The sequence below is a fragment of the Peromyscus maniculatus genome, chromosome 10 (genome assembly GCF_049852395.1).
Source record: "Peromyscus maniculatus bairdii isolate BWxNUB_F1_BW_parent chromosome 10, HU_Pman_BW_mat_3.1, whole genome shotgun sequence".
NCBI classification, from domain to species: Eukaryota; Metazoa; Chordata; class Mammalia; order Rodentia; family Cricetidae; genus Peromyscus; species Peromyscus maniculatus.
In genome coordinates this window covers 94,469,447-94,484,563 of record NC_134861.1, presented here as the reverse complement: position 1 = coordinate 94,484,563, position 15,117 = coordinate 94,469,447, and the positions used below count along the sequence as shown (strand labels likewise).

The 15,117-nt window shown below is 50.0% G+C and overlaps 1 protein-coding gene across 13 annotated transcripts in view; it reads left to right on the top strand.

Annotated features, from left to right (window-relative positions):
* The window catches only part of Wdfy3 (WD repeat and FYVE domain containing 3), a 253,981-nt gene that overhangs the window by 234,317 nt on the left and 4,547 nt on the right, over window positions 1-15,117 (top strand). For all 13 annotated transcript variants that reach the window (XM_076546791.1, XM_076546794.1, XM_076546795.1 and 10 more), the window contains 6 exons: window positions 1,768-1,947; window positions 4,746-4,928; window positions 6,127-6,223; window positions 8,101-8,436; window positions 8,715-8,826; window positions 9,201-9,398. In XM_076546791.1, coding sequence (XP_076402906.1) covers window positions 1,768-1,947; window positions 4,746-4,928; window positions 6,127-6,223; window positions 8,101-8,436; window positions 8,715-8,826; window positions 9,201-9,398 — 1,106 coding nt within the window. The remainder of the gene's footprint in view (window positions 1-1,767; window positions 1,948-4,745; window positions 4,929-6,126; window positions 6,224-8,100; window positions 8,437-8,714; window positions 8,827-9,200; window positions 9,399-15,117) is intronic.

Here is a 15,117-nt window from a genome sequence, read left to right as displayed (position 1 = left end):
TCCAGACTCACGATCCCCAACACCCTGGGTATGGAATTGCACCTGACTCAAAACAGGTTAATTTACTAGACAGGCTTCTCAATAATCAGAAAATGCTGTTTTTCATAAAGTGTCTCTTAAGAGCTAAAGGAAGTTGTCTTTGACGACTGTTTCTGCATGCCTAAGAAATACAAATGTTTCTTAGAAATTACTTGTACACTGAAGTGTTTTGCCAGCCAGGTATATTTTCTGTAGATTCGTGTAGATGCTCTCCCACGGTGGCGCCGCTTCACTGAAGCACCACATCTAGTCGCCTCTTTTGTCCCTTGTCCTTCCTGAGGCCATGCAGGATTTACACCTCGGTCCAGCAGAGCACTGATGGTCTTGCTGTCAAGTATTTCAATTACTTCATCTTTATTTGATTCCATTTTTACTTTTTTAGCTTTTTATTTTTTATTTTGCAGAGTCCATTTTCTACTTCCAACTCTCCGTGGCTTCTAAGGATTGAATTTGGGGCATAAGGCTTGTGCTTAGACTCCTTTGCCCACCGAGTCGTATCCCTGGTAGTAAGCTATGTCGTAGTACTTGATCTGTGATGGTTTTAGCGCAGATGTTTTTAAAATAAGGAGGATACATCTATGTTTTTAGGATGTAATTTGAAAAGCAGTTTATTAATAAAAATGTCTCATTTGTTCGTACAGAACTCGGACCCTCAAGTTACCCAAGGTAGTTTCTGTGTCTGGGTGTGAGGGAGCACATCTTAGAATAAAAAGCATGCCAACATTACCTTTGCGACAGATAGAGCCAGAACTTAAGTTCAGATCTGACTCCAAGTCTGTTTTAAAGCCAGAATCAGTGTGTTAGCTATGTATGGAAAGAATTAAGTTCCCTGTCCAGCAACCTTCCACAGACCAAGGGCTCCTTAGACGCCTCACTGAGATGAGCGGTGTGAGGGCATTCTCCACAGTGTCACAGATAAGGCTGCTGGTGGTTTTGCTGACCACTCTCTCTAAAGAAACTACTTCCCATCAGCCAATGGGTTTTGAGCTTATGTGCCATCGGTGTAGATTTAGGACTTAAAACAGCTTTCCATGTTTACTCAGCATACCTCCAGATGTCTATATGACCAAAAAATTAAGACATCTTCTCATTTAAATGAGCATGTCCCGCTGGGGACAGGAGAGGAGGCACATTTCCAGAAAATGGAACTCCTAACAGTGATCAGAGACTTTTCTTCAAAATCTTCCCTAACCTCCACACACTGCAGTTCCTGGGTCCTGTGAGGTCCCTTGCTGCAGTCAGTATGAAGGGGCCCCCCTCCGCCCCAACACAGACACCTCCCGTGCAGATAGCGGGACTCCAGCATGGTGGCCGTATGTCAGGACCATACCCCCCTTCATCTTTTAGGACCACAGACCACAACCGTGCCATTTTAATTTCTTTTTTTCCGTACACTTTTTAAAATCGTAGGTGCTCACAGCCATCTAAATAAGCGTTTATGGCAAGAGAATAGAAACTCTCTACTTTGGGCCCATAGTCAGTGTATGACCACATGGGAAGAGTGGAAAGAAATCCACGTCAGTTGCGGCGGACATTCCCTCTTCCTTCAAAAGTCGAGGCCACCATTTCCTTCCTACTGAGAAAAATGTAAAGATGAAGAGAAGGGTCTAGCCTGTCACCCCACCCTGCCCTGGGCATCCGGCTCGCTGGTGATGCGCCTGTCCTGTCTTCACAGCTAGGAGACCCCCCATTGTGACTGGCCTGACTGCTCGCTTTTCTCTTTCGCAGGCTTTGCTGGGTCACACTGACACCGTCACCTGCGCCACCGCGTCGCTAGCCTATCACATAATTGTCAGTGGGTCCCGAGACCGCACCTGCATCATCTGGGATTTGAACAAACTGTCGTTCCTAACCCAGCTCCGCGGCCACCGAGCCCCCGTTTCTGCTCTTTGCATTAATGAGTTAACCGTAAGTAGTATATTTGGGAAATATACGGGCCGGACTAAACAAGACCGAGTCTGTGTTGATGGATATTCACGGTGTGGAAGACACTGCATTCTGCTTGGTTTATAAATTGCTTGAAAAGCAAATGGATATTAAATTTTTGTTTGTTTGTTTTTTTGTTTTTTTTTGTTTTTTTGTTTTTCAAGACAGGGTTTCTCGGTGTAGCTTTGCGCCTTTCCTGGAACTCACTTGGTAGCCCAGGCTGGCCTCGAACTCACAGAGATCCGCCTGGCTCTGCCTCCCGAGTGCTGGGATTAAAGGCGTGCGCCACCACCGCCCGGCCTGGATATTAAATTTTATAACCGGACAATAGTTTTATCCTAAAACAATCCATTCACTACTGCACACTTTAAAGAGAGCAAGAGTTGGTGAAAATAAAACATTCCAGAGTGTACTTCTCCAACACTGTGGAAATTGTGAGACTCGTTAAAAGTTTAAGAGTTTTGTTGAAATTTTTAATTACAATGTACAGTAAAAAGTGTTAACCCCTGGGTCCATGAACAAGAGATAAAATAATTGTCAGGCTACTTTAAAAACCAGGTTTCAAAGTTACCAGAAGGTACTAGCTTTCTTAAAAGTTAGTGTTTCATATATAAATAAATGAGTCAGAATAAAATGAATACATTGGTCCAGAGTCTCCTGACAGCCAAGGCCTCCTGAGGCAGATCCATTGCTGAGTGGGGATGGTAAGCCAGGGGAGCTCAGTTGTGGGTTTACAGCAGCTGAGGCCTGTCTGTGAACACCTGTGTAGATGGTCCTCCATCTGCAGATCGGTCCTGGGAATTACAGCAGTCCACCCGTTGGCATTGCAGATCAGTCCTGGGAATTACAGCAGACCACCCATTGGCCTCTGCAGATCAGTCCTGGGAATTACAGCAGTCCACCCGTTGGCCTCTGCAGATCAGTCCTGGGAATTACAGCAGTCCACCCGTTGGCCTCTGCAGATCAGTCCTGGGAATTACAGCAGTCCACCCGTTGGCCTCTGCAGATCAGTCCTGGGAATTACAGCAGTCCGCCCATTGGCATCTGCAGATCAGTCCTGGGAATTACAGCAGTCCGCCCATTGGCATCTGCAGATCGGTCCTGGGAATTACAGCAGTCCACCCATTGGCATCTGCAGATCGGTCCTGGGAATTACAGCAGTCCACCCATTGGCCTCTGCAGATCGGTCCTGGGAATTACAGCAGTCCGCCCATTGGCATTGCAGCTACACCTGCTTGCTCACATCTTCCCCCGCCCTGCCCTGGGCTTCCCGGTGTTCTCACTCGCATCCACACAGCCTTTCATTTGGGAGGTCCCTTCCCGCTTTGCTTTTCCCCAGATGATACTGTTTGTAATAATGGTCTCAACCTGGTAACCAAATACCTGACAAGCAGGAGAGAAAGGTTTGTCTTGGCTCGCGGTACCTAAGTGGACGTAGTCCATCTTGGTAAGGAAGATAACAGCGGCTAACCAGTCCAGTCTACGGGCTGAGAGTGGGTATAAGGCAGTTGTTCTACTGAAGTCTCTAAGAAGCAGAGAACTCAGGCCAGAGCAGGCCTGAAGTAGGGCCAGGCTGTAACCCTCAAAGGCCTACACTACAGTGATCTACCTCCACACATGTGCCTCCTGCCTCACCCAGTATATGAGTCTGTGGGGTACATTTTACACCCAAACTATAACACTGAGTATTATTAACTGTGCATTAGTCAAATAGTCTGTAGTCACTTGAAGAAATTCCGTTCTCGTGAATAGCCAACCCAGAGTGCCTGGTTGCTAGGAATAGGCGTGTTCGGAGCTGGGACTGCATGGGGGTACGCACCGGTGGAAGTATGACTTTGGGGGGCTTCTAGGGATACTGCACCTAAAAAGCTTTCTCAGACTGTGGGCCCAACATAACCCCGCGGCCTTGGTGTTACTTATTGAGGTGCTTGATGCCATGATTCATAGCACTGTGGTCTGGGCTTGTTCCGAAGTAGGCAGAACTGTGTTTCTCATCTGTTGCCGAAGCCAATGCAGCCAGTGCTTCTGGCTGTACGGAGCCATTGGGTTGGTTTTTGTTTTGTTTGTTTGTTGAAGTTGTTCTAGAGGGGCTGGCTCAGAGGTTAAAAGCACCGGCTGTGCTTCTGTAGGACCAGGGTTCAATTCTCAGCATGCACATGGTGCCTCTTAACTGTAACTCCAGTCCTAGGAGATCTGAAGACTCTCTCTCTTCTGGTTCATGTGGGCAGCAGACAGGCACACATGACCCACAGACATGTGTGCAGACAAAACACTCGTACACATAATCTTTAAAAGATGGCTTGGTCATGTCTAAGTAACTTGTGGCTTCCCTTCCATCCACCCACAACTCTCTGTCCAGCTCCTTAGTGAACTGCATGTGCTTCCTGCCTCTCGTTAGAAACCCGCAGGTTGGTTGGTGGCCTCGCTTGCTGCAGACACAGGTTTTACAGTAACCGTTACAGTACTCTGTGGGGTCCGTCTGTCCTCTCAGTTACTGAGGAGAGATACAGCACACCCGAGCTCATAGTTTCCCTCTGCTCTCCGGTCTTGGTTTTGAGTTCATTACTTCTCGCCTCCATGTGTGATGCCTGGCAAGGACTCGGCTTTCAATTCTTGAGGAAGCTTCTGTTGAAGATATTTATATAGCAAGCACTGACTTCTAGGTTGCCTCAGAAATCATCCAGCCAGAAGTCCTCAGGACTAAAAAAGGTTTTGAGAGCTAGACGTGGAATATGAAGCTCAGCGTAAAGAGACTGACAAATTCCCCTTCTTCTCCTCAGGGGGACATTGTGTCCTGTGCCGGCACGTACATCCATGTGTGGAGCATCAACGGTGACCCTATCGTGAGTGTGAACACATTCACAGGCAGGAGTCAGCAGATCATCTGCTGCTGCGTGTCCGAGATGAATGAATGGGACACACAGAATGTCATCGTGACGGGACACTCAGATGGGGTGGTTCGGGTAAGTGACCTCAGAAAAGCGTCCCGCTGTTCTCAAATGCATGCACACGTGCACACATGCACACATGCACACACGCACACACGCACACATGCACACACGCCTTGAGGCCTTACATCCATGCTCAGGCTGGGGCCTACATGATTTCTGCTGAAACCTAAATGCAGTACATGTGTTTTGCTGCATTCTATGTGGGTTGGCATCACACAAAAGACAAGAGTGTGTGCTGACTTCTGCAGTCACTCAGGTGCGTGGCTTTCTCTCAGGAGAGTTTCCTTTTCTTTGTAACTCTGTTTCCCTTAATTGCGCCCTTTGTCAAAGCACGGTGACTGATCATCAGCCTGCTTAATCACAGGCTCAGGCCTAGAGACCACGAAGCTGATAGCCCCTCCCAAATTACATGCCTCATGCCTCAGACAGCAAGCTTGGGGTGGGGGTACACACCTCTGTCTGCATTCCTGAGGCTACAGCTTCCACCACCAGATGTTTAAGGCACTCCCAAAACTGCCACAGACAAATATGCTTGGAGGTGGGGTTTGTAGTCCTGTATGCAGGACTTAGAGGGGTCTTTGTGGGAAACAAGTTTACTTCCGCAGTCACGGCCTTAGTTACTGTTACCATTCTGTTGCTGGGAAGACACCATGACCAAGGCAGCTTGTAAAAGAAAGCATTTAATTGAGGGCTTACCGTCTCAGAGGGTGAGTCCATGACCATCGTGGCAGGGAGTGTGGCAGCAAGCAGGCAGGGCACAAGAGCATAGCTCAGAGTTTACATCCTGGCCTCAGATTGAAGACAGACAGACAGACAGAGAGAGAGAGAGCAGAAACAAAATGGAAAGGAGGCGGCCGGGAAAGCGCCTGGGCCTAGGGTGAGCTTTTGAAGCCTCCTAACCAGTCCACCAACTGGAACCAACCAGTCATATACTGTGGATCCTCTGGGGCTCATCCTCACTCAAACCACCACCCTGACCACGATTCTAAACTGTCTTGACCCTCCAGTGAGGGGTAGCTACCGTGTGAGGCCAGCGGTCTCCCAGCTTCAGAAAAACCTGTTTAGAGGCAACCAGTGGAACCGTCTTCCTGGCCCTCAGAGCACACCTTCATGAAGTGACATGTTCCCGGTCTCCAGTGTGACTCTGAGTGGTGTTCACAGTCTCTGGTGTGACTCTGAGTGGTGGTGTTTCCACATCATTTTATTACAGTTCTGGAGGATGGAATTTCTACAAGTTCCTGAAACCCCCGCTCCTGAGCCTGTGGAAGACCTGGAAATGCAAGAAGGCTGTCCTGAAGCGCAGATAGGTACTTACCACTCTGATTGTCTAGGTCACGGCGGGGGGGGGGGGGGGGGGGGGGGGGGGGACACGGACACGACTCACGCCGAGTAGCTTCAGGAGGCAAGGCTGGGTGCTGTGCACAGCACTGCATCTCTGCTACAGTTTCTGTGGTCCTGTGGCCAGGTGTGCCTAGTTCACCGGTGCCCTCTGAGTGAGGCAGGCTAGATACGGGAGTGTTTTCCTGAAGTGCCGAGTCTCGGTTCTACAGCTGCTGTGCCCAGCTTGTGGGGTGCAGTGTGGACAGAAACAGGTGGGCGCCGGGCTCTTAAATTGCTCATAAGCCAAACATCAGTCCTCAGGCTGCCCACTCCTGCTCGTGTGGACACTAATTCCAACTGAAGACTCTTAGCTGTTATTTCTGATGTCTCTACAGAGCATCTGGGGACAGTGCCATGAAGCCCGCGGCATCCTGCCCCATGCCGCTGTCTCCACAGAGGCTTCCCTTCCTGGTCTAGCACTGATGACTTACTGGAAAGAATCAGTTTCAGTCTGATGACCTCACGTCACCTCGGTAGTTAGTCCCTGCACACTGAGAATTGAATGACTTTGGTGGTAGAAGGAAAAGGCACACTATCAGAAGAGAGCACACAGTGTCCGCTTTCTGTGCTGGAAAAAAAATCCCATCAGCAAGACATCCTGGTGCTTGCATTATACTGATAGTGGGAATCCTACGGGCTAACGTGTAGCCTCAGAAGAGGTGATCTGAAGTGTTGGTGGGGAAAACATAAACTTTGGGAAATTTTGATTCAGTAACTGTTTGGGGTTGCTGCTTTATCTAAGGCATTGGATTGCAGGGTCCAGGGAGAAGTGAGTCACTTTAATGAATAACAGTGAACGATGAGATGGAAGGGGGGTCGTCCACGGGGTGGAGAGACATCGTGAGTCATCGTCCATGTCTGTTGTACTGAGGCAGTTTTGCAGGAAGGAAAGCAGTCCACAGAGAAGGACTGACTGTGCCGTGTCCCAGGGATGAGGCTCAAGGAAGGCGATCTGGGCTAGGCTCCCGGGAGGTCAGAGCCATCCCTCGGCAGCTCGGGATAGGACCTAAGTCTGCCTGTGTCGGTAACATTTGTGCTGCTGTGTGTAGTGAGCTGCCGCCTAAGTGCTTGTTATCAGTTTCTCTGTGTGTCTGTGCGCACGGTTTCCTATTTATCTCTCTTTGGGAGGTGTTACCGAAGGAAGTAGATAATTAGTGTTAGGACATGTAAAATGACAATGGGAAGGAAAGATTCAAAATTTAAACTTTCACAAGAAACTTACTTGTCTTAGAAGTCACGTGGTTACCGATGGCCGCGGCCAGGGCCCTGGGCTCGGTCCTTCCTCTGCTGTTTGTAAACAGAGTACAGGGCTCAGAGTTTAGAGGACGTCGAATACAGAGGCATGGCAGGGAGGAGTCTGGGGGAGGGAGGAGATGTTTGAGTAGAAGGAGCTGGGCAGGATTTTAGACACAGAAGCCGTGGAGTGGGGTCCCCACGTCAGGTAGCACCAGTCCACACCGACGTTGGGAAGACAAGTGGAGAAATGGTGTCTGCAAGTCCAAGTGAGGGGGGCAGGTTGTGGGGAGAGCCAGAGCAGCCACACGGTGTCAGGGAGCGTGTGCTCTGGGTTCCACTATGAAGGGTAAAATGCCATGCTACAGACGTTCTCAGACGTGGTCTAGCAATGGAACTCTAAGACAGATCCTACACTTCGTTACTGTGTGTAACCTTACTGGAGATACTTGGCTCAGAGTGCCCTGCCAGCTGTGATTGGGCCTTCCGCCCACCGGAAGGAAAAAGAGCAAGGCCCAAAGTGAGGCTGACTGATGCGTCTGCCGTCTCTCGTTCCCTCGTGCTTTCCCAGGGCAGCAAGCCCAGGATGAAGACAGCACGGATTCCGAAACGGAGGAGCCGAGCATCAGCCAGGACCCGAAGGAGACGGCCAGCCAGCCCAGCAGCACCAGCCACAGGCCGCGGGCCGCCTCCTGCAGAGCCACGGCCACGTGGTGCACGGACAGCAGCTCCGACGACTCCAGGCGCTGGTCCGACCAGCTCAGTCTTGATGAGAAGGACGGCTTCATATTTGTGAACTACTCTGAGGGCCAGACCAGAGCACATCTGCAGGGCCCCCTCGCCCACTCCCACCCCAGCCCCAACCCCATCCCCATCGAAGCACGGAATTACAGCAGATTAAAACCTGGTAACTTGAGATCTAGTATCTTTCTCCCTGCCTGTGAGTGGTGTGATAGGTTGTGTGTTTTGAGCTGGGGGGGGGGGGGGTCCAGCTCCCTTGGGGTCCAGCTCCCTTGACCAGCTCTGTGGCCCGGGTACAGACAAAGGCCTCAGACAGTTCCCCTGTAGATCAAGCGAGGCATGTTTTACACAAGAAACCCACAAGAAACCACAGTCCAAACACTGCTTTGATGGATGGAGCTCCCTGGGTCTAGTTGGTCTCTGTCTCCCACCCCTCCGTTCCAGGGTACCGGTGGGAGCGGCAGCTGGTGTTCAGAAGCAAGCTGACGATGCACACGGCCTTCGATCGAAAGGACAACGCACACCCAGCTGAGGTCACCGCATTGGGCGTCTCCAAGTAAGGGCCAGGCTTTTCGGATCCCATCTCTCTATCTCTCTTCCTGGATCCTTTGCATAGCTAGGGACCCGGGTTTCAACCCGATCCTTGAGACCTGTATTATCCTGTGTGTCTGCTCTGCCTCTTCTGGTCTGAAACTTGCCGCTGTGTGGATTTTAATTCTCAACAAATAAACCAAATGCCATCTGTGTGCTTTAAAGACACAGCAAGGCTTGAGCCGAGGAAAATAGAAATGGGAAAATAAATCCAGGCCGGGTTTGATTTTTTTTTTTTTTTTTTTTTTTGTCTGTTTTAACTAGCTCCCTCTGAGGGAATTGGGGCTTCCCCAACACCCTGAGCCCTGGACCATGTCTTCCTTCTCATGTTCTCCACAGGGATCACAGCAGAATCCTCGTCGGCGACAGTCGGGGCCGAGTGTTCAGCTGGTCTGTGAGTGACCAGCCCGGCCGCTCTGCCGCCGACCACTGGGTGAAGGACGAGGGGGTCGACGGCTGCTCGGGATGCTCCGTGCGCTTCTCCCTCACCGAGAGACGGCACCACTGCCGGAACTGTGGGCAGCTCTTCTGTCAGAAGTGAGTGTCCCGACTTGTGCAGGCCCCAGGGGGAGGCCGTTTGCTGGGCCTGGCGCCAGCTCTGCCTGGCTTCGGGGTGCCCCCGCTCTAGGATGCTGGTTTGGTGTAACCGATTTCAGCTCTGCCCTCCTTTTTTTTCTATGATTAAGAGCTGTCATAGTAAGTACAGAAATCATCCAGAAGAGCTGTCACCCTGACTTGAAATGCACATGTTCACCTCGTCACGACTGTTGTGGAGGCACACGGGGTGTGGGCACATCCACACTGCACATGGGCCTTCAGTCCAGCCCACCTCCGCTGATGGCATTTGTACACACGTAGGCCTTCAGTCCAGCCCACCTCTGCTGATTGTACACACACCTCTGCATTTGTACACACACTATTGTTTCTCAGCTCTACACGCTGCACTGTTTGCACTTTCCTGTAAAGTTGTCCTCGGGCTTCTAACCCATTCACAGATGACCATTATTCTAGTATGTTTGCTTTAACAGTGTGCCGGGGATTTTACTTCAGGACTTTGTAGGAACGTGTTCCTTATCCTTGCCTCCTAAGGAGTCTTGGTGTTACCTTTCCGTTTTGCAAACATTATAAATAATGCTACAGAATATTCCGTTCTAAGTGCCGATCCTCCCCCCAGGAAACAGAATAGATAAACTCTGCAGGTCTCTGGCTTCTGTTTTAACTTTGCATTTGTACTGTCTGGTGCAGAGGCTTCAGTTTTGGTTGCATTTACTATACGTGCAGTTTGTGCATGTGTGTTAGGATGTGGGTGTCCTAAGTTTGATCAGACAGGAAACTAGTGTCTTTTAAAGTTTCCAAGTTTTACTTTTTACATTTAATCTTTGATCCCTTTGGAGTATAAGTTGACTATGGTAAGGCAGGATGAAGGTGCTCACACGAGCAGGCCTCCCTTGCCCTGCACACACAGGAGATCCCTGCACATGCCACTCTGATGCCCACATTGCCTCACTGTAAACACTTCCACAAAAGACACCTACATAATCATTTTCTAAGGCAAGTTCTGAGGTTCCATAGGCAACATATGGTTCCAGGTGAGGAGGTGGTGGCCATTCCCTTGACTCTGACCAAATGCTCACAAGTTACTGAAGCTCCCTGAGCTTGTCTGTGTGTGAAAGATGGATCAAGACAGCCTGCTTTTAGAGCTTAGAGAGTACCCAGTGATAGCAAGTGCAGAGACAACGGATAGCTGGGATTTTAAGGTGTTCTAATTACTGTTTTTTCTTAAACCCCTGTTCTTGGAAGTAGATTGAAAGTGAATTAGCAGGAATGTCACTGCCAGCATTTCTGACTGGAACTTGTATGAGGTGGGGCAGAGGGTCCTGCCATGTAGCACTGTGCTTTGATTTTTTAATTACAGGTGGAGCACCCCAGTGTGGTGCTCAATACTGCCGCATACCTGTTCCTTGTAGTGTTTTCAAAATCTTAAGTATAGGTAATTTGTTAAATTATCCATGGCTTTCAGATGTGTGGTGAAGGCTATTGAGAGCATTGGCTAAGTGGTAACTGCTGGTGCTAAGTGAGGCCCAGGAGGAGCCTGGGGAGGAAGGAGCAGCCTGGCCTGCAGCCTTCCTGCCCTCTGCTCCTGATGGTGTCAGTCCAGTGACCCTCTTAAGCACTTGGTTTAGTTTCTGACAACCAAGTAAACAATATGAATCTGCATCTCTGTTTTGTGAGAGTCCAAGCTCAAAGTGACTTTTAATGCCATGCCTGGCGTCATTTCCTACTTTAGTGTATGAAAAGAAACCCTCGGTAATTTTGAAAGACAATGCTAAGTGGCCTGTGCAGGCACTGCACTTAACAAGAAAAGCCAAAGAAATTGCTTTTAAGAAATGATTGCAGAACCGGGATGCAGTCTACTTGCACCAATTGCTAGCATGTTTGGGACACGCTGTATTCCTATTTATGAGGAACCAACAGTCTCACTTTCCAGGGTTCGATCTCCAGTACAGAAGAATAAAAATGATCAGCTGGGTGTGGGAACGCACACCTTTAATCCCAGCACTCAGGAGGCAGAGGCAGGTGGGTCTCTGTGAGTTTGAGGCCAGCCTGGTCTACAAAATGAGTTCAGGAACAGCCAGGAGTACACCGAGAAACCCTGTCTTGAAAAGCCAAAAAAAAAGAAGAAGGAAGAGGAGAAGGAGAAGAAGGGAGGAGGAAGAGGAGGAAAAGAAAAATGGTCAAGGAGATAAGCAAAATGTTGAAGGACAAAACTTGTGCAAAGCGCCCTTTTAGACAGGCAGTGGTTAACCAGCACATTGCTGGTTAGAACCGTCCAGTATTTACCTGCTTCTCCACAGACCCAAAGCATCATGGGTATCACATCCCGAATTGAGTGGTTGTGAGTGAACGCTGGAAATCAATAGGAGAGAAACGGAAACCTCATAAAACCTTGAGATTTGAGGCAAAGGCAACATAGAAGCAACTATCCCAGCATACCCCTCCCCTTGCCCTGCGCTGCTGTGGTGCCGGGGAAGAGAAGTCTGCCTGCTCTCTACCTGGTAGAGAGGAAGGAGAATCACAGCAAAGCAGCCAGGCAGCCATGGGAGATCCCGGGAAGCGCCGCAGCCCACACAGGCGTGCAGCTTAGCTGGCCTGGAAACCTGAGTCTGCACAGGGACCTATCGCTCCAGCTCCCATTGAACCGCCAGGAGCCATCTTGAAAAGAGACCCGTTAACTGAATTTGGACTGCTCCAAGGTCAGAATACCGTGAATCAAGACTCCACAAATACTCCGCCACATTGGCTCCTGGGTAGCTGCCTCAGGAACCAATCATGGGTCAGCAGAGTTACCCTGACACCCAGTGTTAGGAGTTGTTAATTAGAAAGCAGATGTCAGCACGGATTGGAAGAGGCATCAAGGATAGTGGAGCCTGCCCTCCAGGGTGTGGCCAGTTGTGAGGAGCTTTACACTTTACACGGGGACCTGGACAGGAGGAAGGCTGTGGACACACTGACTCCCACCCTCCCACAGAGTTCCCAAGAAAAGAACTCTGTGGTTCCACTGTCCCCACACACAAAGGACCCTCCAGAGGGCCTTAGCAGAGCAGCAGCCACAGTCCCAGCCACGGGGACACACAGCCTCTGGATGCCTGGACTTGGCCAGCGATTTTTGCATTCTGCTCTCACCCACCCCTGCAAGCATTTCCGAACCCGGAAGAGGCAAGCTCCCAGGTCTTCCTGGATGACCCCCACGCATAGGGTGGGGAGGAGGGAGGCTGCAGTCTCGTTCTGCGCAGGCGTGACCTCAGTAGCAGCAGAGCGGGGTAACAGCCCCTGCTGGCCACACGGCTGTGGTGGTCCCTGCCGTGATCATAGAAACACACACCGTCTGGTCGTGCACCGCTGACGAAGGGGGGCGTGAGGGCCGTGAGGGGGTGAGGGCCGTGGGGGGGGTGCTCTTCCTCTGAAACAAGCCGGGCCGTACCTCAGTCAGAGGAGATCCTTCAGACCTCCGACTGCACACAGGTGCCGCCGGTGACAGATCCTTACAGGTGGCAGTATCCGCAGCAGTGCCTGAGAAGACCTCCAGCCCCTTTAGCAGTCACGGCTCACCCCCACTCCGCCATCTACTCCACACCTGATCACACGCCAGCCTCCATCCAGGAGGTCCTGGCCCAGCATCACTAGTGGAAGCCAGAGAGGCCACCGCGAGGCTGCCGTATAGCGCTTATTGGATACTCCGAGACATAGCCGTAGAATTCTCCCTATCTCGTGAAAGTGGTGGAGATATTCGCCCCTGTCCCAGCTTGCTTTTCCTGTTGCTGTGGTAAATGCCATGACCAAAGCAATTGGGTCAGAAAGGGTTTGGTTGGCTTACACTTCAAGGTTCGTTTCCAAAAGGAACTCCGGGCAGGAACTCACAGTAACTGGGGAGAACCGTGGAGGAAGGCTACACGCAGTTGGCTTCCTCTGGCTCACGCTCAGCTAGCTTTCTTACCCAGCCCGGAGCCACTTGCACAGAGATGCCCCTGACCACAGTGGGCTTGGCCTTCCTGTCTCATTTAGCAATCAAAAAAAAAAAAAAATGCCCCATAGACACGCCCGCAAGCCAACTGGATGAAGGTCCTTCCATTGACACTCGCTTTCCCAAGGTGACTGATGCGTCAGGTTGATGATTAAAACTAGCCGGTACACCTCTCTGAGATGTACAGATCTCAATATAAGAAGAGGAAAAGCATGAAAAACCAGTGTAATGTGATGTTTCCTCAGTGGCATAGCTCTGAAATAGTCAGCTTCAAACATACCAAAGCATCTAGATGAATGGCAAGCTTCCGTACCTGGGAATCAACAACTTGGAACGTGAAGACTGGTTAAGGAGACCCTTCAGATGATGAGTGGTTGCCATGGAAGCTGGAGGACCAGACTTGGACCCCAGGACCCACATGAGAAGCTGAGCCTGATGCTGCAGGCGCTGAGGGACCAACCAGCCTAGCCTGGTCCATGCGTGGTCTCCAGAAACCCAGTGGATGGCTCCTAAGGAACAGTACCTGGGGTTGACCTCTGCCCTGCACACACACACACACACACACACACACACACACACACACACACACACACAGTGGAAATCATGGAACACTGAAGGATGACATGGAAGAAGACAACAGTAAAAGGCTGGAAGGCCTCCCGAGCTCACAAACTAGAAGATGAATATTGTCAAGATGTCCATGCCACCCAAAGTAAGCTCAGGTTCATGGTGGTCCCCTTCAGAATACCAATGGCATTCTTCATAGAACTAGGGAAAACAACCCTAAAATTAATATGGAAACAAAAAGAAATCAGTCATAATAGCTACAGCAGCGTGGTGCTGAAATAAAAGACTGGTGGGCCAGTGGGCCAGTTTGCAGACACACAGGTAAGCCTGTGCACTGTGGCTGACTGGTAAGTTGCCAGACACACACTGAAGATAACAGCCTTTTCAACCCTGGGTTTGGAAAACCAGGTAACCACGTGCAGATTAATGCTTGACCCTCCCTAGTACTTTGTATGGAAGTCAGCTCAAATGACTCTCAATGTACCAAAGGAGAACACAGGAGAGATACTTTAAGATACTGATTTAGGCTGGGCGGTGGTGGTGCACGCCTTTAATCCCAGCAGAGGCAGGCAGATCTCTGAGTTCAAGGACAGCCTGGTCTACAGAGCAAGTTCCAGGACAGCCACGGCTACATCAAAGGGAAAAAAAAGTTACTGGTTTAGGCAATTTTCTAGATCAGACTCCAAAGCACCAAAAGCAAAACGTGACAAATGGAATCTCATCACACTAAAGATTCTGCACAGAAAAGCATGCGATGAGCCATTGAAGAAACCGCCTATAGAATGGGAGAAAACCTGCTAGCTATTCACACAGGATTCACATCTAGAACACGTTCACAAAAACTAGGAAATCTAGATTAAAAACTGATCCGAATAGATGCTTCACAGATAACCAGTAAATATATAAAATAATACTCAGTGGCATTAGGCATTAGGGAATACAAATCAGAGTGACAGTGAGATTCCATCTGACCCTAGTCTGAATAGCTGCCACCAATACAACAGTAACAAATGTCCCTGAGGACAGGAGGACACGAGGCTCTTATTTACTGTTGTGAGATGTAAATCAGTGCAGTGGATGGAAAACGAAGAACGGCCACGTGGCCCAGCTATCCTTGAGTATACATCCAAAGAAATGGAAGTCAGCCAGCATATGAGAGATCTGCAT